Genomic DNA, 27514 nt, shown 5'->3' on the forward strand with positions numbered 1-27514 from the left:
TATTTATCCTCCTTGGCATCTTTATACATCTATTCTCTCCTCTCAAAGTCCTTTCACTGATCCAACCTTCGAGCCACTAGCGCCTTATACTTAGCTTTATTATATATACCTATATTGTATTGCTATCAACCTTCTCTCATCAGCAAAGCACAAAGTAATTCTAATTAATATTACACTTCTTTGCAACAGCAATTAAATTCAGTGAAGCAACAGTTTTAAATTACTTCAAGTAAAACACATTTTTTGTTTTTGAATGATATACGCACCCTGACTAAGGTTTGCACTGTTGTGTCAAAGAAATGGAAAAAACATTAATTTAAGAAGGCTATACTCATAAGATGCTTTGGAAATTTGCATTTTATTTCTTTAAGGTCACATTTAACATATAGCTGCAAAATGTTCACCAGAGTCTTGTTAATCTCATCCAAACCCACAGACTTCAAAAGTGTGAATAGTGTGCATGGATTTGCTGTGGCATAAAAGTGTATCCTTGGATCAATTTCCATATTCTTGCAAAATTTGTGCTTATTACCACAGGTTCTTCACGTTACACGGCTAACATACAAAACAGGAACTAATAGCACCAAAGTTGTGTCCTTGCCCATTTATAACCCATGTTATTATGTATCCTGCTTTGGTAATTCCAGAGCAGAGTCCTGCATCAATAAAAATTAGATAATGACAAATAACAGAAGTATACATATATTTCTGACCAGTTGAACAGTCATATTACATATCAAAATATAAGTGATGCAAACAAAAGGTGAAAAGCAATATAAAACAATTGTGTGTGGGAACAACACTCCACACAAAAATTTAACCATTCTAAAGTAACACAAGCTACTAGCTAGTACCAAGCTAAAGCAGATAACATGTCACCAGTGACAAGATAATGACAAACTCTAAAAATGTCAAGTTATACAGATCAGTCACAAAAATCTAAAAAAATACCTGTGCTCAAGTCTCGGTTAACTGTTGAAAAACATGGTAAATGCTTTGTTAGTATGCATTTAAAGGCTGAGTAAATCTTAAATCCATAAATCTTATTAATGCACAAAAGTTATAGAAACAGATATGTATGAAGCAGAAAAATTCGTTAGTGCCAGTACAGCTTGCTTGCTACACATGAGACAAGTGGATTGTGGATCCATCATAACAGGTCATAAAATATATTATGATTACCAACATACATTACATGTATCAAAATGAGAGTTCACTTGTGAAATTATAAAATTATGAGGCAGAATTGCTGGCCAGTTCCTATTTTCAGGAGATGAAAAATTTTAGTACAGCCGGTACACACATCTTTGTCTCCCTTGTCCTCACAACTGGCAGGTCACACTCATCCTGGGGTCTGAGAACCTATCATTCCTTTCTAACATTCAACTCCTGTCCCTCCGTACCTCTTCCCTACCTGAGTAAGGAACCAATAGTTCCAAAAGACGGGATAATTTTTTGTATTTTTGTGTGTATCTATATGCAGTACTAAAAATTTTAGTGCATCTTACTGGTCAGAAATTCCATCTCATAATATATGTTATATATCATTTTGTCACTAAAAACATAATTCTCTGAGCAGAGTTAAAACACAAGCTTTTGTATTTATGACTATTAAAAGGTATAACAATAATTGACCATGAAGTTAAAATTTGAATAATTATTAACATTTTTTACCAGTATGGTGAAATACACTGAATTTATTAAAAAACAAATGGACAAATAATGAGCAAAATCTATAACATAAGAATATAGACTATGATCTTTCAGTCAAAAATAACTATTTTTTCTTCCAGTTTCAGATTCATTCATCACAAATTATTTCTGAATAAAAGAAGCAACTAATATAAGATCACAGTGAGAAATCAGAGTATTTTCATCAGTCAGTTATTTCATTTTCAGTCATTTATAATATTTTAAATGCTCTACATATAACAAAATTAAATTATGCAAGCCATTTCAGATCTAATGAATCCTGCAAGATATTTGTTAATTTTCTTGATAAATGTAGGAACATTGTTATTTTCATAATAAAACATGCCAAATTATGGACATGTTATAAGCTGTCATATCTTGTACAATTTTCTCAAAATATGTTTGATAATTTAGGTACATCTGCTTAGCAAAACCCTTACTACATTTCTAAATAACAAGCAATAAACACATTACAAAACAATCAACTGTGCATGTCTAGAATTTTGTTCACACAGAGAACTTATTTGCTTTGGTTTGGCTGCATAGTGGGGATTCTGCAACTTACTTTTCATTGATGTTTGTGGAATGCCCTATACAAAGTTTGTGCTTATAAACATATTCGCACTCACTGAAATGAATGAGTATAAAATCAGAATAAGGGTCAGATCTGTTATTTAGTATATGGAAACAAAAGTTTAGGTGCACACATGTATACAAAGTATTATACATAAGGATATGTATGTTCAAGGACTATTTCATCTTTATCAGCATCATGGTCAAATAACTGGAAGATTCATGAGGTTCACTTAACACAGACTGGAAGGAAGGCTGTATAGAGGCCCTCCTCAAACATTCATCTGCTCAGTTAAAAATATCTGCCAACAGATAGCTAGTAGTATGCAAGAAAGCAGAAAGAACTACACTGTAGAGAGCTTTCACAGTAAAGTAGTGATTATCAGACTCAGAATATTGGCGTAACGGTATAGCTGCCAGAAAAAACTTACTCCTCTCTTGTTTGTCCTACTTTCATGGAAAAACTAGCATGGTTAGTGAGCATAAAAAATGTGTTTGAAACATGGTATCACTGACAATATTAAAGTTTTTTATTGGCTCAAACAGTTGATGAGCAGAATGTATGAAACTGTGAGCAGAATGTATGAAACTATGAAAAAGATAAAATGAAAATGGAAGGCCATGAAAGAGGAGAAAGAAGCAGAGAGAGATTTATTGTGATGCTGGCTTGACAAAAATAATTGAGGAAGGCTGATCTCCACATTTAAAAAAATGGAAAAGGAATATTAAGGGAGGTTGAAGTATTAGTTACAGGAAGGAGCATTAGCATACAATAATTTTAATTTGTGGCTTAAGTTACAAGGTTTTTCTCCCAAATAATAAATAACTAATAATATTAACAAAAGCTTGTGAAATATCAGGTTCAATTAGTACTCTGTAAGCCACACATGAAAAAATATTGTAGTTGCTGTAAGTGTGGTATTCATGAGCACACGCTTCTTCAAATTTCTCTCACTACATATTTAAAAGATAAAATTAAGTAGCAATAACATAAGATAAACTAACCACTTCTAACATGATGACTATTTCTCTGTAAGAAACTATAACTTGCAAACAACATACACACACACATCACGAAACTATTCATTGGTGTCAAGAGGGATAAGATGCAACATATACCATATTTTCTCTGCCCCGTTTTCATTATTACTTGTAACATGGATCTGAGAGAAGCAGATTAATTTCAATTAAATTTTGCCTGTGAGTATGATGCATCAATTTGACATCTAATATGTGTACTAGAACAGACAAACAGTTGTAACAGCAGATCTACATAAGTAAATGAAAAGTTTTTTGATGCTGCCGTAAGTGTGAAATGGAACATTTTACATAGTATACCAGAAAAGGAAATGACAGAACAGCAGCAAAAAACAAATAGGGTTACATGATAACCTGAGGGTAAGGCTTAAGGGTAAAGTTCCTCAGTTTAAGAAGTATTTATTTACTTTGTTTGATGAAATATTGATGAAGTTATATGGTACCTTACTTTAACAGTTTCACATTCGTGTATCATCATATTCTTTCATATTTGGTCTTTGCAACATTTATAAAACAATTTCCTAGCTTGAAAGAAAGTCTTAAAAGTAATTTGTATACAAATATGTGAACAGTCTTGACTATGCTTGTATAAAAAAAAAAAAAAAAAAAAAACAGTATGCACACTTTTAGCTTCTACAAAGCTGTTAATAATTAAAAATTCATTCTGTACACATGTAAAAGAAATAAAAAGCAGTAAATCTGTTAAGTTAGTATTCAAAGCAAATAAAAATCTGAGATTCCTGGTATAAGAGTTTTCACTGATGTTTATGAAGTTATGTCAGATTATAAAAAGCTTGTCCCAACAACCAGACGATAAAAAATGAAAACATTTGTGCCATTTACAAGAGTATGGTATTGCATGTTAGACAAAAGATGTTAGCTATGTTAGTGTATCACATTCAGAGCAATACAAATTATTGTAAAAAAAAATGTTCTTCCTCTTTGAAATCATTGCTGAGGTGGCTGAAAGTTGTACACTGGATAACGTGGAGTGAACTCCTGAGATCCTTGTGTGTACTGGTTGTCAGATGCATCTCGAATATTTTTTGCACCACCAAAAGTCCCCTCAGCATACATGGGTTGTGCTGTATCGAAAATAAAAACTTGTTAGCTTTGTGGTAAACATGGGAAGCTGTTAGCATACCAATAAACATTTTTAAAAAATTCTTAAGGAAGAGAGGAATAGTCCAAAACTGCCTAACTACAAATTATCATTCCTGCTACACATAGCACACATGCCACAATCTGTCAACTTTAAAATGTATAACACAAATATATGAAGAATCTGTCACACAGGAATCTACACTACCACACAAAACTAATAATGACTACAAAATGAGGCCCCAGAAGGAAAGCAAAAAAATCTGTACGCTCCATCTGTGGATGGATTTGCAGTAAACCTGAAACCAATAACAGTTTGAACCAATAAACTTTTGAAAACCGTACTTGCGCTGGTTGCTGTAGTAAACTACATACTTTACAACTTTACTACAGTCGTGGTTCTTGTAGTGTATTTTTGACAAGATAGCAATTCACCATTTACAAATGTTATTTATAACATGGAGCTTTTTCAATCTTCATATGCATGACTTAATGAACATTGTAGAAAACAGATTTCAGTTGCTACTCCGGTGATTTTCAGGAAGTATGAGGGAAGATCAGAAAGCAATGCACTACAATTTTTTTCTTCCCTGGTATTGCAGTTGGAATGCTGAAATTTGATGACAATATAGTTTGAAGTTTGCGCTACAGAGGGTATTTTGTTTTTATGTGCAGTTCTATCAAAAGAACCCTGAACTACGAAACAAAAATGGTCATCAACTTGTGAAGAACAGCGATGTGTAGTTCAGTATTTGTGGGCCGAAGGGCATAAACTGAGTGAAATTCATAAGGATATGTGTGGCATGTGGAGTACCGACTGAATGGACTGTAACAATGTCTCCAGATAGTGTGCATTCTTCCAAGAGGACTGTGTGAAATTTACTGATTCGCCACATTCTGGGCAGCCGGTAACAGCTGCAACCCCACAGAATGTCAGAGCCACTGAGACAGCAATTTTGAATAACTGGCGTGAGCAATTGTGACTCTTATCTTAGTAATTCAAGATTTCCTATGGTGCGGTGTACGATATTGTTCATGACACACTGAAATTTCGTAAAGTAAGTGTTCGCTGGTTGCCTAAGAGCCTGACTGACAACCACAAGGGCCAGTGAATGACAAGCCTGGTTCACTTAATGTGTTACATCATGTTTTTGAAAGGAATCGTTACTAGTGATGAGTTGTGTGCCCAAAACCAAGCAGGTCTGTGTGGAATGGGATTATACTGGTTCCACATTACGAAAAAAATTCTGAATTACTCAACTTGCTAGGAAAGTGCTTGGGATAGTATTGTGAGATCTGCATGGTGTGTTACTGGTGGACTTGCTGAATGTGGAACCATTGTGAATGCTGCAGCCTATATTAAAACTTTGGTTGTGTTGTGCCTTTCGTGACTAATGCCAGAATATTAATGCCAACGGTGTGAAACTTCTTCATGACAATGCTCACCCCCATGCTGCTTCTGTTCAGGAGGAAATCACCAAACTTTGGTGGGAGGTAATATAGCATTCACCACACAGTCCGGACCTTGCATCGTCGGACTTTCATCTGTTTGGTCCCATGAAGAAATTTCTGGCCCTCCAATGCTTTGTGATAGATGCAGAAGTGAGATAAGCAGTCTGAAGATGGCTATAATCCAATCACATGGACTTCTACAAACAGGGCATGTTGAAACTGTGACCACAATGGCAAAAATGTATTGAGAAAGTTGGTGACTATGTAAAAAATGTAGTAAAAGATGTAAGTTGATTTGTGATTTTATTTGTTTTGTTACGTATTAAACTTTTTGATAGTAAAATTACTGTGCATTCTCAGATGACATATTACAAAAACAAATGAATGAAGTACTGAAAAATCAGATACTCTCAGTTTCTATGAAGTTGTCATTCTAGCTAAGCAGTTTGCAGTGGAAGCTTTTGATGCTAAGAAGAGTAAAACTGGAGTTCAGGCAGTTAACTGCATTCAAGACACAATGATTTGCACTAAGGTTCTTTGAATTATGTCTTTGCTGAGAAATAGATACACAATTTACAGCTTCACTTCTCACCAACAAGCAGTTGCCTCAGTAGCAACCACAAAACTAATGAGAAATTTTATGAAGATGGGTTGCACAATTCACAATGATATACATCACGGTCATTAACTTATGGCAACCATAATAAATGGGTATATCTGAACAGAAATATGAGAGTTCACTGAAATTGTATCCCTTAAAAGTACATGAAACAAAAAAAGTTAGAATATTAATATAGTTGCTAAAGAAATTAAAAGACGCGTTGAAGAAAGTAATGAAAAGACAACAGTTTAATTTTCAAGCAAAATCATATTGTGGACAATGGGTAAAGAAGACAAATGTATAATTATGACTCACAGCACCTAAGGCAAAGATATTAAAAAAATAAACTATGAAATCGCCAGCTTTCAAAAATACAGATAGTTTCTTTATCAAAGGAAAGACAAGGATAATACAGGTTAGGCAAGTAAGTGTTAGAGAAAAATTGCTCCAAACTGAAGACTAGGAGAAGTGTAAGAAAAAAATTACTCTGGAGCTGGATAAAAAAAAATTTCAAAATTAGGCAAATGTGACATGCATTATATCATCGCTGGACAAAGATATGATAGGAAATTGACTATGATCTCCCTGAATGATTTATGGTGGCATTCCTCTGGAGTGATTAGGAAAACTGCAGTAAATAAAAATAAGAATACCAGATGACAATTTGGGCCCATTTCTTCGGAACAACCCAGCACTGTTACCACTGTTCCATCTTGCCTGTTGAATTCCTACAACACTCTTACATATTGTAGATTCTCTACTGATTCAAAAAATAAGCAGTTGCTATTCTACCTATTTGTTGGCTGGGTTATCACATGAAATGCACTGCATTAGATTAGTTATCACTTCTATTGACTGTTCCTAGAAGAATATGTATACTGAAAACCTAAAGCAGACTTCTCAGTTTTCTTTAATACATATTTGACTTGTAAATTTATTGTATCAACATGCAGTTACAAATCTTTCAGTGGATGACAATCTATCATGTAAATAAAAATTAAAAATTGTGCAGCAGAAGATAAGAGACCAATAAATAATCATTCATCTGGAAACTAAAGACAATTAAGGCAACAGACGCAAGGAGAAATGCTGAACATTATTTCCATAGAGATTTGTCTATTTTTGACTCTCCACCAAATTTCCATTACAATTTAATGTATAAACCCTTTGTCCTTTGCTTAAACAAATTTATTTTACACAATAAAGAGAATAATTCAACAGTTCATGTCGTGACAAATGAAGTCACATATGCTGAAGTTTAGATCATCAACTTAAAAAAAAAAAAAAAAAAAACACAGATAAGCCATTGGAAAAGATAACAGTTTTGAGGGACATGAGCATAATTTTATGTTGTCTTAATTATCTCCTCAGACTGAAATTTACTGATTTTATTTTATTTCAGATCTTCAATTTCAGGGCATCCTGTCCCACCAGCTGATGTGCCTGAGAATTCAAGTACATCAACTGAAAATTTGGTATGTCTATTGCAGAAATCTGTCTATAAAGCTTGTCCACAATCACATCAAATGTCATCCTCTTTTCACTGCATCACAAACAGATAGACTCTTACCACCTTGATGCTTTATTAAAGAATGTCATATGTTTATAACACAAGAGCAGTATCCCACCCTCAGTTACATCCTTCAGGGATTGTTTCATTAAAGAAGTGAGACCCATGGGCAGCATCAGAGAGTTCACTAACATTTATATAACCAAAAAATTTATATTTTGTAGTGGTCATGTCACAACAAGCCAAACAGCTTTTTATTTTTCCAGTTAAAAAGAACTTTTTAAAGAAGTGTATGTGTCCATATTTATTGACAGTAAAAATCAAACATGAATGTCAACATTTTATTTTAATAAATAGGCAGCAGTTAAGGATGCACACTATTGTTTTAACTTTCATTTGAAACAAATAAAGGAAGACCCCAGATGAAATAACAGTGTTAATTATGAGAGAGTGCTACTCACCACATAGAGGTGTGTGTGTGTGTGTGTGTGTGTGTGTGTGTGTGTGTGTGAGGGGGGCGGGGGTGCATGCAGTCTAATGAAAGACTTTGTCTGATAACTAAAAATCTAACACTCTACTATTACACGTGATTTTCTGGTGTTCAATACCTACCAATACCTCCTCCCTGTGGTGAGTAGCAATCTATCCCAATGCATACTGTTATTTGATTTGCAACTTTTCTATATTCTTGCAGATGCCAGAACACTGTGGATATAATACTGGAAGCTACTCACGCAGTGTAGGGTACAGAGCTCCACCAGGGGCAGCAGGTGGTCCTGGTTGAGGGGGCCCAGTTGGAGGAACCCAAGCACCAGCACCCCCAGTAGGGAGTGGTGCAGATGGGCTGACATTTGGGCCAGGGCCCCACTGTGGATTCTGAGGTTGTCCTCCAGGAGACACTGCAGGACCTGGAGAGCAAACAGTTTCAATTTAGCCAGTTTCACAGCTAAGATAACATTCCCGACACGTAAAAGACTTACTGAATGGATCATAATTGCAATCTGCAGCAGCAAATCATTTGACAGCTAATGCTGGATAAAGGCCTCCTCTACACTTTCCCAAGCATTACAGTCGTGAGCTGTACACAGCCATATTGTCCTTGTATGTTTTCTAATGTCATCAACCAACCCTATGCTTACATCGCCATCTTGGACTTCTCTTAACTATTTCAATCTAGAAAACAACTTCCTTGGTCCATCAACTATGTCCACATGTCCTGCCAAATTCTAACTAATCTTCATTAAAGTCTGTGCTGTAGCTCAGATGTTATAGTCCTTTTCTATGCACTTGATCACGACTCACTGCCTCTTATATTTGGCAAGCAGTGATCTATTCTCATATAGTTTTCTATCTGAGGGGCAGAAAGCTTCACTTCTGCAAAGTAGCCAGCAACCTACATATATTTCCATTTATACACACTGACCCAAAAGTCCATTAATATTTGAAAATGGATGAATTCACAGAATAATGTAGGCAGAGGGGTAAAATTTAACACACGTGCCTGAAATGACATGGCATCTTCCAGAACCGCAAAACAGTGCAAAAATTGGCCAACATATGGATCTGGGAAGCAACACGTTGCATGAGAATTGTGTATCAAATGAGCTGTAGAGAGAGAATGTGCTGTAATGAGGGAGGGAGTCAGATGCACCAGAAAGTGTGGAATGTTGACTTGGACAACTAGACACAAGTGCTACTGCTGCTCGGACAGTCGAGGATGAAATGCAGACTTCAGCGGGTTGATCTCCACATGGTGAGGTAGCACTCATGAAGTCGCACATTGCACCACCATTCCACACATTAGGGAGTACTCTCCAATGCTATCTGTACAAAATCCAGTGTCATTATGAATTGTTAGCCACTGATCTTGTAACACAGACAGCATTTGCAATTTGGGCACTACAAAAAAAGGTTGTCTAACATGTTGTAGACAGACAAAGCCCATTCCACAATCCCAGGATCCGTCAACACCCACAACTAAAGAATTTGGGCTACTGAAAATCTTAGAACTGTTGCAAAACACTCCACTGAATGATGAGAAAGTCATTGTGTGGTGTAAATTTACCACATCAATCATGATAGAATTCATTTGTTCAAGGAAATGTGGGGTGCTACTTTTCAGACTGTTAGCACACAGGTACAAAATCACATCATCCAAAGCCTGGCTGATAAACACTTGTTGGAAGGTACGGCTTTTATGGAGGATGGAACTCCACCCCATATTACTACAAGTGTGAAAGATACCTGGCACACATAGTTTGGTGAGGATTGTGTGCTGAGCCACAATTTCCATCATGCCTGGCCTCCCACATCCCAGACCTCAATCTAGGCGATTATCAGTTGTGGGGTTACCTGAAGCTGGAAGTTGTCTGACCTCATTAGAGATGCTAAAAGACAACATCTGATGCAATCTATCACCATATCTACTGATATGCTATACAGTGTTGTTCACAACTCTGTCGCTCGACTATAGGGATTGTTGATGAATGATGGCCAACATGTTGAGCACTTATTATCAAGAACATCATTTTTGCTAAAAAATTGTTATTCTAATTATTGTTTTTGTATCATATGAACTGCAATCTGTTGACCATTTTATGCACTTCTTTGATTTCAGTAAAACATCATGTCATTTCACACACTAGTGTCAACATTTACCTTTCTATGTACATTATTTCGTGAAGCAACCATACAGGTTAGGGTCCAAGGCGGCAACCCTGCAGCCATTCACCCTGGTGTGCCCTGGTTTGCGAGTAATTTGTCGACACACAGTGACATTAAATTTCTAATTCTTTTCAAGTCATTTTAATCGCTGTGTTACCTTTTTCATTTGCGCTTATTTTTTCTCCTTATCATACTGTTTTTGGACTGATGACCATAGATGTTAAGTCCCATAGTGCTCAGACCCATTTTTGTCATACTGTTTTCATTTGGAATCTTTATGCATTTGATTTTAATTATTTTTATTTACCTACCACAATATTTATAGATTTAAAAATGCCAATTTGTAGGTTAAAAAACAAAAGACAAAATAATTTATTTATATTTGCTGTGCATTGGCGTCATCAAATATGTATTATTCATTACGTACAACACGTGCATCTTTTTGGGTGGTAATTGTCATATGAACACTAAAACACAAATTCCTGTTGCATTTTGGACAAAGTAACACAAGATAAACTTTTAAACGAAAGAATGGATTACAAATAAATGTGCAAAATGAGGAACTGAAATAATGACTGCAATAATATGGATGAAAATCTAAGATGAGTGGACAGAAAAAAATTAAATCAAAAATAATACAAAAAGTGATCAAGATGATGTGACAAAGGGATACAAATTTTAAAAAATTACATTTAAACCAGTTCACTAAATACAAATTATGATTAAAGTAATTTTGATAACTACTTATAAATAAAAAAAATTGAAGTATCTGACAAGGTTCAAACCCGCAATCTCCTGCATGGCAGGCTAACACGATAACTCCTACATAATAGCACCACTTTATGAACACCTATCAATTTTAAGGCTCTAGCACGTAACTCAAAAATACGATTTTTTTTTTTTATTCGCAAGCGAGGGCCTACCATGGTGAATGGCTACAGGGTGTGATACCAGGCACTCTAATGTACATTATCATACAGATGGTTAAAAAACTTGATCCCACCCATGAGGACCTCTCCGTATCAGAGGGCTAGATTAACACAGAAGATGACGTATTGAGGTAACAGTTGTTTCGGTAAAGAAAGTTTACATCAGAATCATCTGTACCACTGTCACATATTCTCCACATCAAATCATATGTAATGACAAAGGCCTGTCACAGTTGTATGGCACATATTAAAAGGTCTAAGATTTGCCTGTTGCAGGGCAAATGTTTGACTTATCCTGCCAAGATATTTATTATAACGTATTTTTTTGTAGACTTGAAAATGGAACTTGTATCAAAACTAGTCTTCAATAAAGCATTATTTACTAAAAACGCCATATGGTGGTAACATGAATTTCTTCATGTAACAGAGTTAAGATTTTCATAATGTGTGCTCTCCAAATCTATGCACTTGGAACTCTCACCGCACACACTCAAACAAACAACAGAAAAAGTTGATTATGGTGTTTGTTCTGGCATTCTGTTAATTAATAATATGTATTCCTAGCAATTAAGTTCATAGCATGTAACATCGATCACTGTCCATCATTCAGCTTTAGTGTGCCATGAAGGAGTGAGGTATTCAGCCATAAAAATCTTTCCCCACTTACTAGGAGATAAAAAGAATCTAGAAATAATACAATTAACTTCAAACACAAATTGGAATCATATTCACTTAAAAATTCCTCCTAGATGAACCTAAAAAAAGGAGAGGCTTGAAACAATCATGTGAAGCAAATTGCCATAATCTTCACTGGCAAAGTGTATCATAATGTTAAATGACACATTCCTCATCATGAGAGAGATCACAATTATGATCCACATAACATCAAACCACTAACAAATACTCACCTGGAGGTGCAGGGCCCCACTGTGGTTGTGCAAACCCTCCTGGGGATTGGTGACCAGCAGGTCCATACTGTGGATGGTGGTCACCACTCGGGTCAGTGGGTGGGCCATCTGGAATGATTGCTCCATTGTTCTCACTATCTGGTTTCTGCAATGGAACAGGTGACTGGTAGGATGCCAGTGGGATGCTTCCAAGTATGATAGGTGTCTTTACTGTCAAGTTTCTATGATAGAATCCCGCCACTTTGCATTCAACCTGTAAAATTAAGAAAAAGTAATCTTAACTAAAATCCAGTAAATTGGTTCCTTCAGAAAAGGGAAGTATACAACCAGGAATGTATGTATACCTGAAGAGAAAACAAAGGACTAGTTGCACGTTCCATGGATTATTTGAATGCATATTTAAATGGCATGAATGCATATTTAAATGGCATGGAATGAGACAGTTTAGAGACTGTCAATTTTCAAATTTAGGTTAGCTGTATGTCACATATTTTTCAGCTAGAGCTGCAAGTATCAAGTACTGAAAAAAGGAGCATGTAGCTTTTATCTGATGTCAAGACTAGTCAATTCCTCACAGTTAATGGACTGCTATGTCAAGTGCAGCATATTTTGTCAGGAATGGTAGCCCATGTCATATCCATCCAACTAACGATCATGAGGTGGCCTTCATAATGGCAATAGTCGAAACCTCATTTACGAGCAAAAGTTATATACTTAAAGTGACAAAACACACAATGCACAGATTTTTTTAAACAAGAACGATTAACGAATACATAAAGTAACCACTGACATCACATATTTCAATATACAAAGCATAAATAATGATTGTTAATAATATGTATAACTGATTTAAAACCATAAATTTAAAAAAAAAGAAAAAAGAAAGAAAGGAAAAGTAAAGAAAATCAGACACTGCACACAGACCTCCAACAGTGTTCATGCAGTAGGCCTGCAAATGACTGTTGCTTCACAGTTGATATCAGACATTACCTGCAAAGTTAATTTAATGCTCAACATATAAAAAAAATGATAAATTGATCATTCTTATTTCAAACTATCCTGCACTTCAATATAATATCAAACACCTGACAAACAATTTCATTTTTATCCTTACATAACAAAGAATTTAATGAGAGTATTTATGAATTACAACAATATAAGAAAAGACAGATTGCTACTTACCGTAAAGAAGAAACATTAAGTTGCAGACAGGCACAGTTAAAAGACACTTACAAAAAGCTTTCGGCCACAGACTTCATCCGTAAAAGAGAGACACACACAATTCATACATGCAAGCAAGCGCACCTCAAGCACACATGACCGCCAACTCCAGCATCTTGAGCCAGAATGCCACTGAATATGATGTGATGCCGCCAAATATGATGAGAACAATCCTACTACTGAACTGTTCACAGCAACTCTGTCTTTGCCCTACCTTCCTATTAACAATGAATCCTACCCCCATTATACCATTTTCTGTTGCTGTTGATATTACCAATACTCATCTGACCAGAAATCCCTATCTTCTTTCCATTTCACATCATTGAGTCCAAGTATACCTCGATTGACCTTAGCATTTCCCTTTTCAGATTTTCTAATTTCCCTACTACATTTGAACCTCTGACATTCCCAGCCACAACTTGTAGACTGTTACATTTTCATTGGTTATTCAATCTTTTTCTCATGGTCGTCTTCCCCTTGGCAGTCCCCTCCTGGAGATCAAAATGGTGGGCTAGCCTGAAATCTTTTGCCAGTGGAGAGATCATCAAGGCACTTTTTTTCATCCTGCAGATACACAATATGTGTCTTTAATGCAGTGGTTTCCATAGCCCTCTGCATCCTCATGCCATTGATCACTGCTGATTCTTCTGCCTTTTAGGGCAGTTTATCACCCCAAGGGCAAGAGAGTGGCCTGACCCACTGTCCATTTCCACCCTCTTTGACCAGGTTGCTGGCAGAATGGGGGCAACTTCTTATGCCAGAAGTCTTTAGCCACTGTCGCTGATAACTTTTATTCAAAATTCAAGCAGTGGTGTGGTTGGAAACTGGGACCGAGGACATTTTGATTGTTAGTCAAAGAAGCTACCTCTAGACCATGGGTGCATCTTTGCCATCACTCATAAGATTTTAATAAATCCATACCTGTTCAGGGAAGTGCACTCAGAGAGAACTTTGAAACATCTTTCTCAAGAGCAAAAAGGTAACGTGAGGGCCTGTCTCAATATTTTTGGTCTGATTGAAGATAACACACAATTACTAGTGAGGTTTACAAATACGATCCAGTAACAAAGCACCAAAGCTTAGTGATGTACTTCAATCTGGCCACAGTTGAAACATGTGAGAATGAGCCAAAAAAAAAAAAAAAAAAAAATAGTATGCAACCACACACTGATTATCCATTAATAAGGTGTGACTCAAGATGAAACGATAAACCAGCATTTTTACTGAGGAGTATTTGACGGGTCTCAATATAGTGTCACTTGTAACAGATCAAGCATCATACACAAATGCTTCCTGTGCCAAAAAAGTTCATCCTGTCACACTCTGTTCTTGTTTAATGAATGATTATGAATGTTCTTGTGTTCCTTAGTCCTCAATATTAATCAAATATTCCATGTGATTTCCTTCTCCTGCTGAAACTCATAAAGAACCTGAAAAGACCATTTCTGAACAACAAGCCAGTTGAGAAAAATTTCAATTCTAGAACACCAGAAGTGTTATGTAGAATGGACTGCCTGTTACAAGGCTGTGAAATTTCACAATGGGACAGTCTATAAAAGCAAACTGCATTTGTAATTTACACTGCATAATAACCTAGTAAAATAGTCTCATATTTTATTTTCAGACGTCATGCACAATAAATTTTACATAAGGAACAAGACAACTTACTCTTAAATCATATTCCAGGTCAATGATATTACAGTTGTTAAGATTAGATGGTGGTAATGGTGGGATTGTGATTTGTTCACACCAAGTGTTGGAGCCACCACCTGCTACTGAGCCAAAATTCTGCTCAGCTATTGTAACTTTGTCCTTGCGCTCAGTCCTCTGTGGCGATGTAGCCTTAAATGTTACAACCTGCAACATAATCATCATATAGAATCATTACTTAGTATTACAACAGGGCAGTGACAGAACACTGGAAGATCTAGTACTGCAAACAAAGTTTACTGTCTTAAGATTACATGACAGACGTGACTTTTTGAGCTATATTCTGTCTTCCAATAGACAGTATTACAATTACTGACAGTGACTGTATTTCTATTCAGAGAGGACTCTTTTGAAGTGTGGTCTGGAATGATAGCCATTGTTATTTACACTGCAGGAGCTGGAATTATTTGTCTACTGGTGAACAGAAGCAATTAAAAACACATTGCACCTGCCACAGCAAAGCATAAGGTGTAAGTCAACAGATAAGCCATTTGAGATGAGGAATGGGATCAGGGTCCTATGTAAGGAATGCACTGTAAAGAGCTGGTAACTGGTAAAAGGAGGAGTGGTTCACAAGTGCAAAAATCCATTTAGGGAACAAAAGCAGATTCCTGCCCCTTGATGAACAATGTAAACTAACAAAATATTCTCAGATTTCCAGACGCATAAGGTGGTTAAAATTCCACGAGCTTTCGATAAATCTCTTCCCGTCCACTGTCAAAGAGTAAATGACTTCCATGTCACCATGGCCTCATCATTAATAGTCGCACTGCTGGCTGTGACATCACTTGTGCCTGCCGAACATGGTAATGTTCTCGTCGCATGTCTGTCACGCCTACTACAACCATGCTATGGGCAGGTCGCAGTGTGTACTGACCTTTGAACTGCCTAGCTCACTGATGTGTTTCCAAATATTTTTATTTCTATAGCTTTTTTCATAAAGATACCCCAAAATCCGTGGGTCATCATAATGACAGATTTTTCATCAAACATAATGTGCTGTCAATTTTCTAAAGTGTGTTCTGCCAGTCTGATTTTTCAGGATAGCGTAAAAGCACCTCTCATGTTCCGTCCAGCGTTGCTCCACAGTGTGCACTGTTTGCCCAATGTAGTAGCAGCCACACTGAGACGGTATCTTGCACATTCCAGGTGTTCGGAACCCTAACTCATCCTTCACAGGGATTTTTTTGGGTGGAAGGACCTTAACACTGATGGAATAATGTGTGTCTTCAGGAGTTCGTTAATCTTTCCCAACACTGTGCCATAGAAAGGTAACAACTCCCAATAATGTGCTACAGAAAAGCAATAACGCAAGTTTCTTGGTCACTTCTTTGGTGGCGTTTTCACTGTGCGTCTCACCAGAAATGCTCTGTGATACCTGGCAGTGACTATCCATTTTTCCAGAAGAATCTTCTGAGGTGGCTTAGTTCTAGTGACAGGTTTTAGGCATTATGAGACAACTTTAGCATGTTGCTTGAGGGTGGTCAGAATGCTACATTTCTGTGCCAGGTGATGGTGGCTGCAAGTGTCCAGGTACTGATCCATGTGTGTAGTTTTCATGTAGATACTGTGGCTGAGGTGCTCATAGGTTTTCCAGCAAACGAGTACATCAAGAAAGAGCAATGCACCTCCTACTTCTACTTCCATAGTAAACTTGATGTGGTCAGGAATACCATTCAGGTGTTTTAAGAATTCTCCCAGTTTTTCATGTCCCATATTCAGATGACAAAAGTGCTGTCAACATAACAACAAAAATAACTTGTATTATCTGGAGCCATGTCGAAGGTGATGTCTTTAAATGTCTCCATAAAAATAATGTGGAACATACTAGTTGGAATAAAAGCATACAAGCAATAAAGATAAAAAATCATTGTGTAGTCGAGGTCTGACCTTTCGATTGGCACATAAACAAGACTGAAAGTTTTTGGATGATGTCCTCCTTCAGAGCTAACTAGTACTGAAAATGCATGCACACACAAACAGAAAGAGAAAGAGAAAGAGAGAGAGAGAGAGAGAGAGAGACCTGGCTCTACCAAATACACAGTGTCGCAGCCAACTTCATTGCACCAGCACTACAATTCACCTAGAGTGAGAGGTTGTACCTGGTGGAGTGAGTGATGGAAGAAATGAAGTGGAGAATGCAAGGGAGGACTGGAGGGCAGAATGGTTGACAGATGGGAGGGAGAGATGGACAATGTACAGAATAGTGCTGGTGAGCATGTGCTGGCACAGGCATTGGAAGTTGTGTACAGTGCACAATGATGTAAGGAGAGGCCTGTGAGAGGGACATAGAATACAGAAGTGGGGGACAACAGAGAAGTATTGTAAGAAAATGCAACACCTAGAGCCATCCTTATGCTGCCATTTATTGAGTGGCTAACAGTTTCAGTGCTTCAATGCACCGTCTTCAGGCCTCAGTTGATGCTGAAGGGGTTAACACCATATGTATGCATGATGCGCCAACATAACTGGTGTACACAGAGTACCTGCAAGTGTGATGTCGTCTCTTCAACCATCAACTGTCAACAATGAATTGACAGTTGATGATTGAAAAGACATCATCATAGTTACAGGTAGTCTGCGTACACTGGTTATGTTGGCCACTGATGCATAGTTTATATGGATGATGTTAACCCCTTCAGCATCAACTAAGGCCAGAAGATGGTGCACTGCAGTGACAAAACGTAGCCACACAATAAATGACATCATAAGGATGGCTGCAGTTGTTTCATTTTCTTACAATAGCGAATGACCGTAGACCCAGTGCTCCAGTCAGAAGTGCAACAGAGAAGGGTTTGAGCGAAGACTGAGTGACGTGGATGAAGTGTGGGGAAGGAACAAAGGGGCATGAATACAGTTGGAGGTGGATGTTGGAAACGGACTGGTGGAGACTGAGGCCAAGTGGATTGTGGGACTGAAGAATGTATTGTGAAGACAATTCCCAACTAAGTAGTTTGGAGATGATGATATTTGGAGGAGTAATCACGTTAGTGAAGCAGCCACTGAAGCCAATCCAGTTGTGTTCAGCTGCATATTCTGCCACATGGTGCTCAATTCTGCTCTTGGTCAAAATTTGGCAGTAGCCATTCACTCAAGTGGGCTGCTGATTTCTTGTCACACTCACATAAGAGATTGTGATAGAAGTTAGAGCAGAGCTGTAGTATGATATGAATGCTTTCTACAGGTGACTTTGCTTCTGATAAGGATAGGATATGCCTGTGATCTGACTGAAATCTGATGTGTTGGATGGCTGCAGAGGACATGTCTTGCAGCTGGGTCTTAGAGGAGTTATGACATATGTGAAAAGATGCTGGAGTAGGTTGGTGTATAGGTCGGTGGGATCAACAACAATGAAAAGGGATCCAAGTAGTAATGGTTGAGAGACGATGAAGGAAGCGATTTGTGTTCTTTTATAAGGGAAGTTATCCTATTCCCTTAGGAGTTCATTTTCATCTAGGCTGCAGACAGTGTGTGACTGATGACAACAGGCCTTTCCTGGTACCACAAAATAATGTTGGTACATTAGTTTCTCCAGTTGCAGAAAAAGTTAAGGTCTGGAGGATATATACGGACAGCACATTGTTGTAGGTAGGATTTCTCTCCCACAGTCTTTCAACAAAATGTTAACAAGTGTTTCAGGAAATTTTAATGGACTTTTCTGTGCTAGTTGAGTAGGCACTAACAATAATTCACAATAGTCAGATTTGCTCAGAATGATGTACTACTCAGGATGGATCATGATACTTTATAGACTGGGTGGCCACAACAATACCACTTTGGGGGAAGTGGGAAGGCTTGTGGGTACGATGTCCATCATTTACAAGTACAATAGTTGAAACTCTGGTGAATTATGTGGTTATGTTGTTCCAGACCAGGTGATATTGAGTTTAAGGGATGGGGTGTGCTCCTTTGCAGCTGATTCATGCAGTAGTAGGATTAGGGGCACATATCGCTTTTGCACATGAGATTTGTTTCTGAGAGAGGATTTGGGTGGGGGGGTTAATAGTTGCCTCTGAAGGTCATAGTAAGACCTTCACATATGAGACACACATATTAATGTGGATGAGATGGCTATTATCAAAACGGAGGGACCATTGATTTTTAGTGGGAGAAGTGGAGGTATGTCCAGAAAGGTGGCATAATGGGCAGACAGTGGAGGCAGATGGAAGAAAAGTGTTGAAGTTGAAGTGGAAGTGGAAAGAGACTGCATTATCTTGTCACTCGGTCCAGGTTGTGAAGAGTTCACGAATGAACCTGTAATGGACAAGGGAGTTAGAATCTTCAATGGCTAGGACAGTCTCCTCTAGATAGCCCATAAAGAGGTTGGGATAGATGAAGTAGTTACGGGTAAGGATGTAGTTTGTCAGGTGTATAAAGAAAAATGTAGTGTGTTTTAGGCGGCAGGATGCTGGGAAAGGTAGTGTTCAAATATGACAAGGCAATAGGTAAGGGGGATGTTGGTGTATAGATCAGTGGGATCAACGACGAAAAGAGATTCACATGGTAATGGGGTGGAGACTACAGAAGAATGCTGAAGATTAGATGGGTAGATCACATAACTAATGAGGAGGTATTGAATAGAATTGGGGGAAAGAGGAGTTTGTGGCACGACTAGAAGAAGGGATCGGTTGGTAGGACATGTTCTGAGACATCAAGGGATCACCAATTTAGTATTGGAGGGCAGCATGGAGGGTAAAATTCATAGAGGGAGACCAAGAGATGAATACACTAAGCAGATTCAGAAGGATGTAGGCTGCAGTATGTACTGGGAGATGAAGCAGCTTGCACAGGATAGAGTAGCATGGAGAGCTACATCAAACCAGTCTCAGGACTGAAGACCACAACAAATCTTTCAACAAATTGTTAACGAGTGTCCCTGCGTGAGGTCATCCGTCATCAAGAAACATGGTTGGACCAAACCATACTGTTTCAGGAAATTTTAATGTACCTCTGTGCTAGTTGAGTAGGTACTAACAGTAATTCACAGTAGTTAGATTTGCTCCAAATGACATACTATTCAAGATGAGAGTTCTGCTGCAATGTAAAAGTAGGGGCTGAGTTTGCGACATTCTCACATACCCACTCTTATAGTACACAAAACAATTCACAAGATTTTGGGTGTGAAAACTATTCAATCACCATGTAGTCAGCATTGACTGTTTTACGAATCAGCCTTCATTTCACATACCAAAAGGCAATTCTCTCTCTCTCTCTTCTTTTTATCCCCCCCTCCCACATACCCTTATCCTTTGCCCACATTTATTCAATAGGGCTAAACTGTCAGTGACACGTGGGTAAATGCAAAACTGTGTAACCCCATTCACGTGCCAGGAAGTCACGTTCTGTCACGTGACTTGTATTAATTAACGAACTGCAGGAGATTGGCACAAGTCTGATTTTACTGTACTTAATATTTTTATTTTTAAGCTAGGTAAAAATATCCACTTTTCTGGTGTTTATACTTGGTGTTTTCTCTGTAACAATTGAGTTATAACTGGCAGTGTCGACTTCGAAGCAAGGTATGACAAGAATTGTAAATCACGTCACAAAACTGACAGCATTTGTTTCCGAATGGTAGTCACTGCTGTTTTTCTTACACGTAAATACAAGTTTATCTCAGAAACAAAATCAGAAGAGGAGTCAGCATGCAGAATATTTATCTGAGAACCTATACCTATAAGAACTTTAAAACCGCCAGTACCATCACTCATTTTTCAGCAGACCTTCATGGAATGACTAATTGACTCATGTTTCATCAAGGTAACACACTGTTTAACTACCTTCTTCTCTTGTCTCATGAATTTTTATACGGGATGTAGTTCATGCTGCACCTATGTCAATTATTTGAATTAAAAACTCTCTTCCATATCAGTAACCAATGTCTCTAAAAATTATTTACATTGTTGAAGCGCTTACCACTGAAGCTAGTTTTCTCCTGCATACCTGTAACACGTTTTTGTGATGTCGGGCATTCATCACTCACATGGAGCACTTTAAAACATGATTGTTAAAACCATCCATTTGTGTTACAGGTTCCTTGTGATTTCGATGCTTTCCAGGTGACACGAAAGCAACTTTTTCCACTTCTCCTACAGGTCTGACACTTTCATTTACAATTCTCTTTACAGTTCTCTTGCTGACACCAAATGGTTCTGGAGTCCATTCTTGTATTTTCAAATGTCAACAGTAAGATACTTGCTTTCAAATTCAAAGCTGTTTTTAATAAATGTGGTAAATAATCCCTCTCACCTGCTTGTGGAGCACTTCACATTTATTGCAGTCACTTGGTTCTTTTTTCTTTAAATCGCACTTCAACATTTACAGATACACATTGTCACCTATACCGCTACAAGAGAAAAAATAAAAAAAACTGACACTTGAATGAATAATTGGGTTGTCGCGAAGCACGGCAACAGTGCAGCATGTCGGAGTGAAATTCTCACTTTCTAGCTGTAACTCGCTGCTAGCCACTCAGAAAGAGAATGAATATTATTGGTTGCCAGTGGCTAGTGGAGGGGGATGTGCAGAACGGCTGAAAACTGGGCCGCCTTCCAACGTGACGTGTACTTTAACAAAGTATTAGCTCACTACTGTTTTTATCATTATATATTTCAGCCTCGTGCCACACAAGTAGTATTGTTACTAATTTGCATTTATTAATAAATCATCATCAGATGACCTGTTTAAAAAGAAAGAAAAAGAGATACAGTAAAATACTAGAAAACTACAAATCATACTTACCTCTATACACAGCCATAAACACTTTAATACATTATACAGTAACTTATAACTGAGTAGGACCAGAGAAGCAGTCACAATTTAAATACATCTGCACTCTGATCATTGTACCTGGAGGCTACAACTGACTGACTACTAAAAAACATCACAAAACAGACTGCAACAGAAGACGTGAGTATGACGACAATGAAAATGAAATAGAGATGTGCAGGACTGTAAACAGGAGAATAAGACTGTATGTAGTCTTTGCTGGATTCCAAGACATGAGAAAGGATAAGGTAACAATTTAATGGGAAGTGGGTAGACAGCATTAGAAAATATGTAAGAGCAACATGGACACATATTGCCAAAGAATGTAAGCCACCTAAAATTTAGTGGTGTTCTTAAATAGGTGATGATGATGGGAACAGGAAATAGGTTGCAGTGAAACCATGGTCATATTATTAAGATATCTTTTACTACAATTATGATAAAAATTGAAAAACACCTACTTGAAACAGAAACAAAGAAGCAGCTACAGAAAAGTAAAGAATTAACTGCAGCCTTGAAAGAAGGCTGTCAATCACTCATAGCAGTAACTGCCCAAACATTATTTATTTATTTATTTAATTTCTCAGATTAATCCGGAAGGCCATACACAGCCTGTTGCATTTCCACCATTCAAGAGAACATGCATTGTGTGCACAATGTTAAGAACTTTGAGATTTATTAAAGTAGTAGTTGGTCATTGATAGTGCTTTAGTAGGCTTAAATTCTGCATTAAATGTAATTATGAATCATAACTAATGAAATTATTATTGAAGTTAATGAAGTAGGTCTTGCTAAAGCATGATAAATGTTTGCTAAACAGAGATGGAGTGCAAACTTGAAGTTAAAGGTGTCACCTTACTGAGAAGCAGAGCTTCGGGATAATATTGGGTGATTCTTAATGGAACATAGTCGTCAATGTGCACAAACGCAACAGCAACAGAATGAAAGAAACTGGATATCATTTATAAAACTTAGGATAAAGGGTACACTATCCACTCACATAAATACGACCATCTGGTAAAAACCTTGAGCAATCACCAGCATAGTGGGCTGCTGTGAGACATGTAGGAAGAGTGGAATGAGGTTCTGCAAGGAACAAATAGGGATATGGAGCCATGCTGACCCCAGTGCCTTGGCCAGTTGCACTAGATTTATTGGTTGAGCATCCATGGTGCGAACAGCCTGATCGAGATGATCCCATAGATTCTCCACTGGGTTTAATTCCAGAGACTTTGGTGCCCAAGTATGGTAAACTCATCCTGGATTCTTGACAGCGCACATACATTGAGAGCTGTGTGACATGTTGCACTGTTCTGCTGGTAGATGCCATTGTGCCGAGGAAGGACAAACTGCATGTAGGTAAAATTTCTACTCACCAAGCGGCGACATAACACACACATAAAAGACTGTTGTGACAGGCAAGCTTTCAGAGTCAGTGGCTCTTTCTTCAGGCAGAAGGGTTGAAGGGGAAGGTCTAGAAAAAGTGGAGATTTTAGGGAAGTCACCCAGAACTGAGGATCAGGAGAGACTTACCGCACGGGTTGAGAAGGAAAGACTGATTGTTGGGGACCGCATTGGATGAGATTTGAAATCCTGAGTGCTTAAAGGTGGAAGACAGGGTAACATGCAAGACAGAGATTGCTACTAAAACATTGTGCACGAGTTAATAAGAGTGAGAAGCTATGTGCATTGTATGTAACAGACGTGGGAAGGGATGGTGAAAAATAGACAGGAAAGACAATGAAAGATGTAGAAAACTAAAACTGAGTGAAGCAAAGAGTAGTTACAATGAAGAAAAGCTGAGACAGAAATATTGACGTAAATTAAGGTCAGGTGGGTGGCGAGAATAAAGGACATGTTATAGTGCTAGTTCCCACCCGCAGAGTTTTGAGAAACCCTCTGTCACATACAAAGCACTTAGCTTCTCATTGTCTTTCCTGTCTATTTTTCATTGCCCCTCCCAACTCTGTTATATACAATGCAGTTAGCTTCTCACTCTTATTAACTCATGCACGATGTTTTAGTAGTAATCTCTGTCATGCATATTACCCTGTCTTCCACCTTTAAGCACTAATGATTTCAAATCTCGTCCAATGCAGTCCCCAACAATCAGTCTTTCCTTCTCGTCCCTTGCAGTAAATTTTCCATGATCCGCAGTTCTGGGTGACTTCCCTAAAACCTCCAGTTTTCCTAGACCTCCCCAGTTCTTTTCCTTCACCCTTCTTCCTTCCCCTTCAACCCTTCTGCCTGAAGAAGGAGCCTCTGGCTCCAAAAGCTTGCCTATCACAAGTCTTATGTGTGTGTTCTGCCACCACTTGGTGAGTATATTTTTTATCTATCTAATTGTGTGTCTATCGACAAATGTCTGCTTGTGTCTGTGTATGTGCGGATGGATATATATATATATATATATGTGTGTGTGTGTGTGTGTGTGTGTGTGTGTGTGTGTGTGTGTGTGTGTGTGTATGCGCGCGCGCGCGAGAGAGAGAGTGTATACCTGTCCTTTTTTCCCCCTAAGGTAAGTCTTTCCGCTCCCAGGATTGGAATGACTCCTTACCCTCTCCCTTAAAACCCACATCCTTTCGTCTTTCCCTCTCCTTCCCTCTTTCCTGATGAGGCAACAGTTTGTTGCGAAAGCTTGAATTTTGTGTGTATGTTTGTGTTTGTTTGTGTGTCTATCGACCTGCCAGCGCTTTCGTTCGGTAAGTCACATCATCTTTGTTTTTAGATATATTTTTCCCACGTGGAATGTTTCCCTCTATTATATTAATTGAATAATTGATTGTTTTCATTGTTAAACTGCACGTAGGGACAGATAATCCCCAACAACAGATGCATTCTAGTGTTGATGCATTATGCCTTCCATAAGATGATGATGTCATCCACGGAATGCAACGAAAACGTTCCCAAGGTCATGATGCTTCCTCCTCTGGTCTGTAACCTTCCAATGATTGTTGTAGGGTGTTTTGCTTTCAGACGTTTCACATCATACATGACAATTACCATCTATCTGATGGAGTATAAAATGTGATTTGTCTGAAAAGGTCACCTGTCATGACTCACTGTATGTCCAGTTGTAGTATTGGCATGTAAATTTCTGCCTTTGTACCAATGAACAGCAGCCAAATTAGGTACTAGAATCAGGTGCCTGCTGCAGAGGCCCACACACAGCAACATTTGCTGAACGGTCATTGAGGCGACACTGCCGGTTCATTTGGGTGGTCAGTTGCTCAACAGTTGCTTCTGTATTCATCTGCACACATCTTCACAGCCATCATTAACCCATGTCATTTATGGCCTTTGTTGCACCACAGTTGCCTCAGCACAGGTTTTGGATAGTAGCATTTTGCCATGCATGGTATACAGGGTGTCCCATTCAAAACTCCCTGATTTCAAGGACCCAGGAGACAAAAACCACAGTAGATACAACAATGAAAAATGCACCACATTGTACAGCATCTCAAAGAATTTATATTCCCGCATCAGAAGTGCCAAGTATTGTCGCCAGAGTGCAACTTGGTTGCATTAAGTGAAAATGGCGACCCCACAGCAGCACGCACAAGCAGTAGTGTGGTTTGCAGAAACAAAATCGCCGATTACTGTGCACAGAAATTATAGTTGTGTGTATGAATGTTATCTACCTGACGTGAAAACAATTAAGGAATGGTATAGGAAGTTTCTGGCAACAGGAACTATTCTGAAACATTCTGGCGGTGCATGTTACAGAGTTTCAGAAGAGATAGTGGAGGACACCAGATAAACGCTTCTTAGAAGCCCACATAAGTCAATTCGTCAAGCATCTAGGCAACTTGATGTAGCTCGATCAACATCAAATCATGTGGTTCACCAGCGCCTTCGTATGTGTGCTTAGAAAGTGCAAATTTTGCAACATCTGAGGCCAAACAACAACCACACCGACAACAATTTTCTGCGGATATGCTGCAGCCTATTGATATGGATGCCAGCTTCCTGGAAAGACATTTATTCTCAGATGAGGCAACCTTTCATCTATCAGGAAGGGTTAATAGGCATAATGTTCGGATTTGGGGTTCGCAAAATCCACACATTGTCATTGAACATGTTCATGATAGCCCTAAACTAAACGTCTGGTGAGGGCTAATGCACAACAGGATTGTTGGACAGTTCTTCTTTGCGGGACAAACAGTGTATGGGTCAGTGTAAGTGAACACATTGGAGCAGTTTGTGTACCCTTAGATACAAGACTTGCAACACAACATCATTTTTCAACAAGATGGAGCTCCACCGCATTGGTCAATGGCTGTTTGCAAGTTCCTGGATAGGAAATTTCTCAATCGTTGCATCGGATGCAGAGGACCCATTGGCTGGCCACCACGTTCACCCAACATTACGCAACTTGATTTCTTCATGTGGGAACTCGTGAAGGACCGTGTGTATGCGACCAAAGTGGGCGATATTCCTACATTGTGACATCGAACCACTAATGCAATTGCAACAATAACAAAGGAAATGTTACAAAGAACTTGGCAAGAAATTCAATATAGACACAATATTCTTCGTACTACAAATGATTCACCTGTACAAGTGTACTGATGATAAACAAATAAATCCTTTGAGATGCTCTACACTGTAGTGCATTTATCATTGTCGTATCTGCTGTGGGTTTCTTTTTTTTTCCCTGGGTCTTTGAAATCTGGGTGGTTTGAGTAAGACACCCTGTATTTTAACCACGGTGGAATGCAGACAGTTTACAAACTCATCCCTTTCGGAAATGCTTCCACCTTTGGCCCAAAAGTATATTATCATGCCCTTTCAGTACCAGGATATATTCAAAGGAGATACTTTAATGTGTGTGACTGATGAGGCCATCCAAAAATGAAATACTGGGACTGCCCAAAACTGAAGGCATATTTGGAGAATTATTATGAGTAGAGGGTGTTTAACATATGCCCCAAATCCTTTGTCTGGCACTGTGTGAGGACCAATAATGGGCAGGCAGGCTCCAATCTATGACTATGCTCCAGACCAGCTCCTTGATTTTGGCAAGTGGTGCATCAGATTTATCCAAACTAGATGAACTGAAAGTGGTCTTGGAAAGAAGTCAGACAAAATCATTGTGGCCTTTAGTACTTAAAACAGGTGTGTAAGTAGCATTTGCTCACTGGATCTGTGAACACATTTAAACTGATACCTTACAAACTAATGGTAGTGCATTGACTGACCAAGTCATATACCAAACATCCACACATCAGTACTGCAACCATCTACTGCAGTCTGCACATGATGGAGATGCTGATCCTGAAATGCTCTTTTTCACTGATGAAGAGTGGCTGCATTTGTAAGGGTGCATGAACTCTCCGAGGAACTG

General features: G+C 38.2%; 1 protein-coding gene across 1 annotated transcript in view; it reads right to left on the bottom strand.

Annotated features, from left to right (window-relative positions):
• Positions 1-339: 339 nt before the first annotated feature.
• LOC126198558 (arrestin domain-containing protein 17) overlaps positions 340-27514 on the bottom strand; it is a 58357-nt gene continuing 31182 nt past the window's right edge. The window contains exons 5-8 of the mRNA XM_049934984.1: positions 15358-15546; positions 12469-12721; positions 8702-8875; positions 340-4388 (exon numbers count right to left, since the gene is read on the bottom strand). Coding sequence (XP_049790941.1) covers positions 4252-4388; positions 8702-8875; positions 12469-12721; positions 15358-15546 — 753 coding nt within the window. The 3' untranslated portion in view covers positions 340-4251. The remainder of the gene's footprint in view (positions 4389-8701; positions 8876-12468; positions 12722-15357; positions 15547-27514) is intronic.

The sequence above is a fragment of the Schistocerca nitens genome, chromosome 8 (genome assembly GCF_023898315.1).
Source record: "Schistocerca nitens isolate TAMUIC-IGC-003100 chromosome 8, iqSchNite1.1, whole genome shotgun sequence".
Classification (NCBI taxonomy): domain Eukaryota; kingdom Metazoa; phylum Arthropoda; class Insecta; order Orthoptera; family Acrididae; genus Schistocerca; species Schistocerca nitens.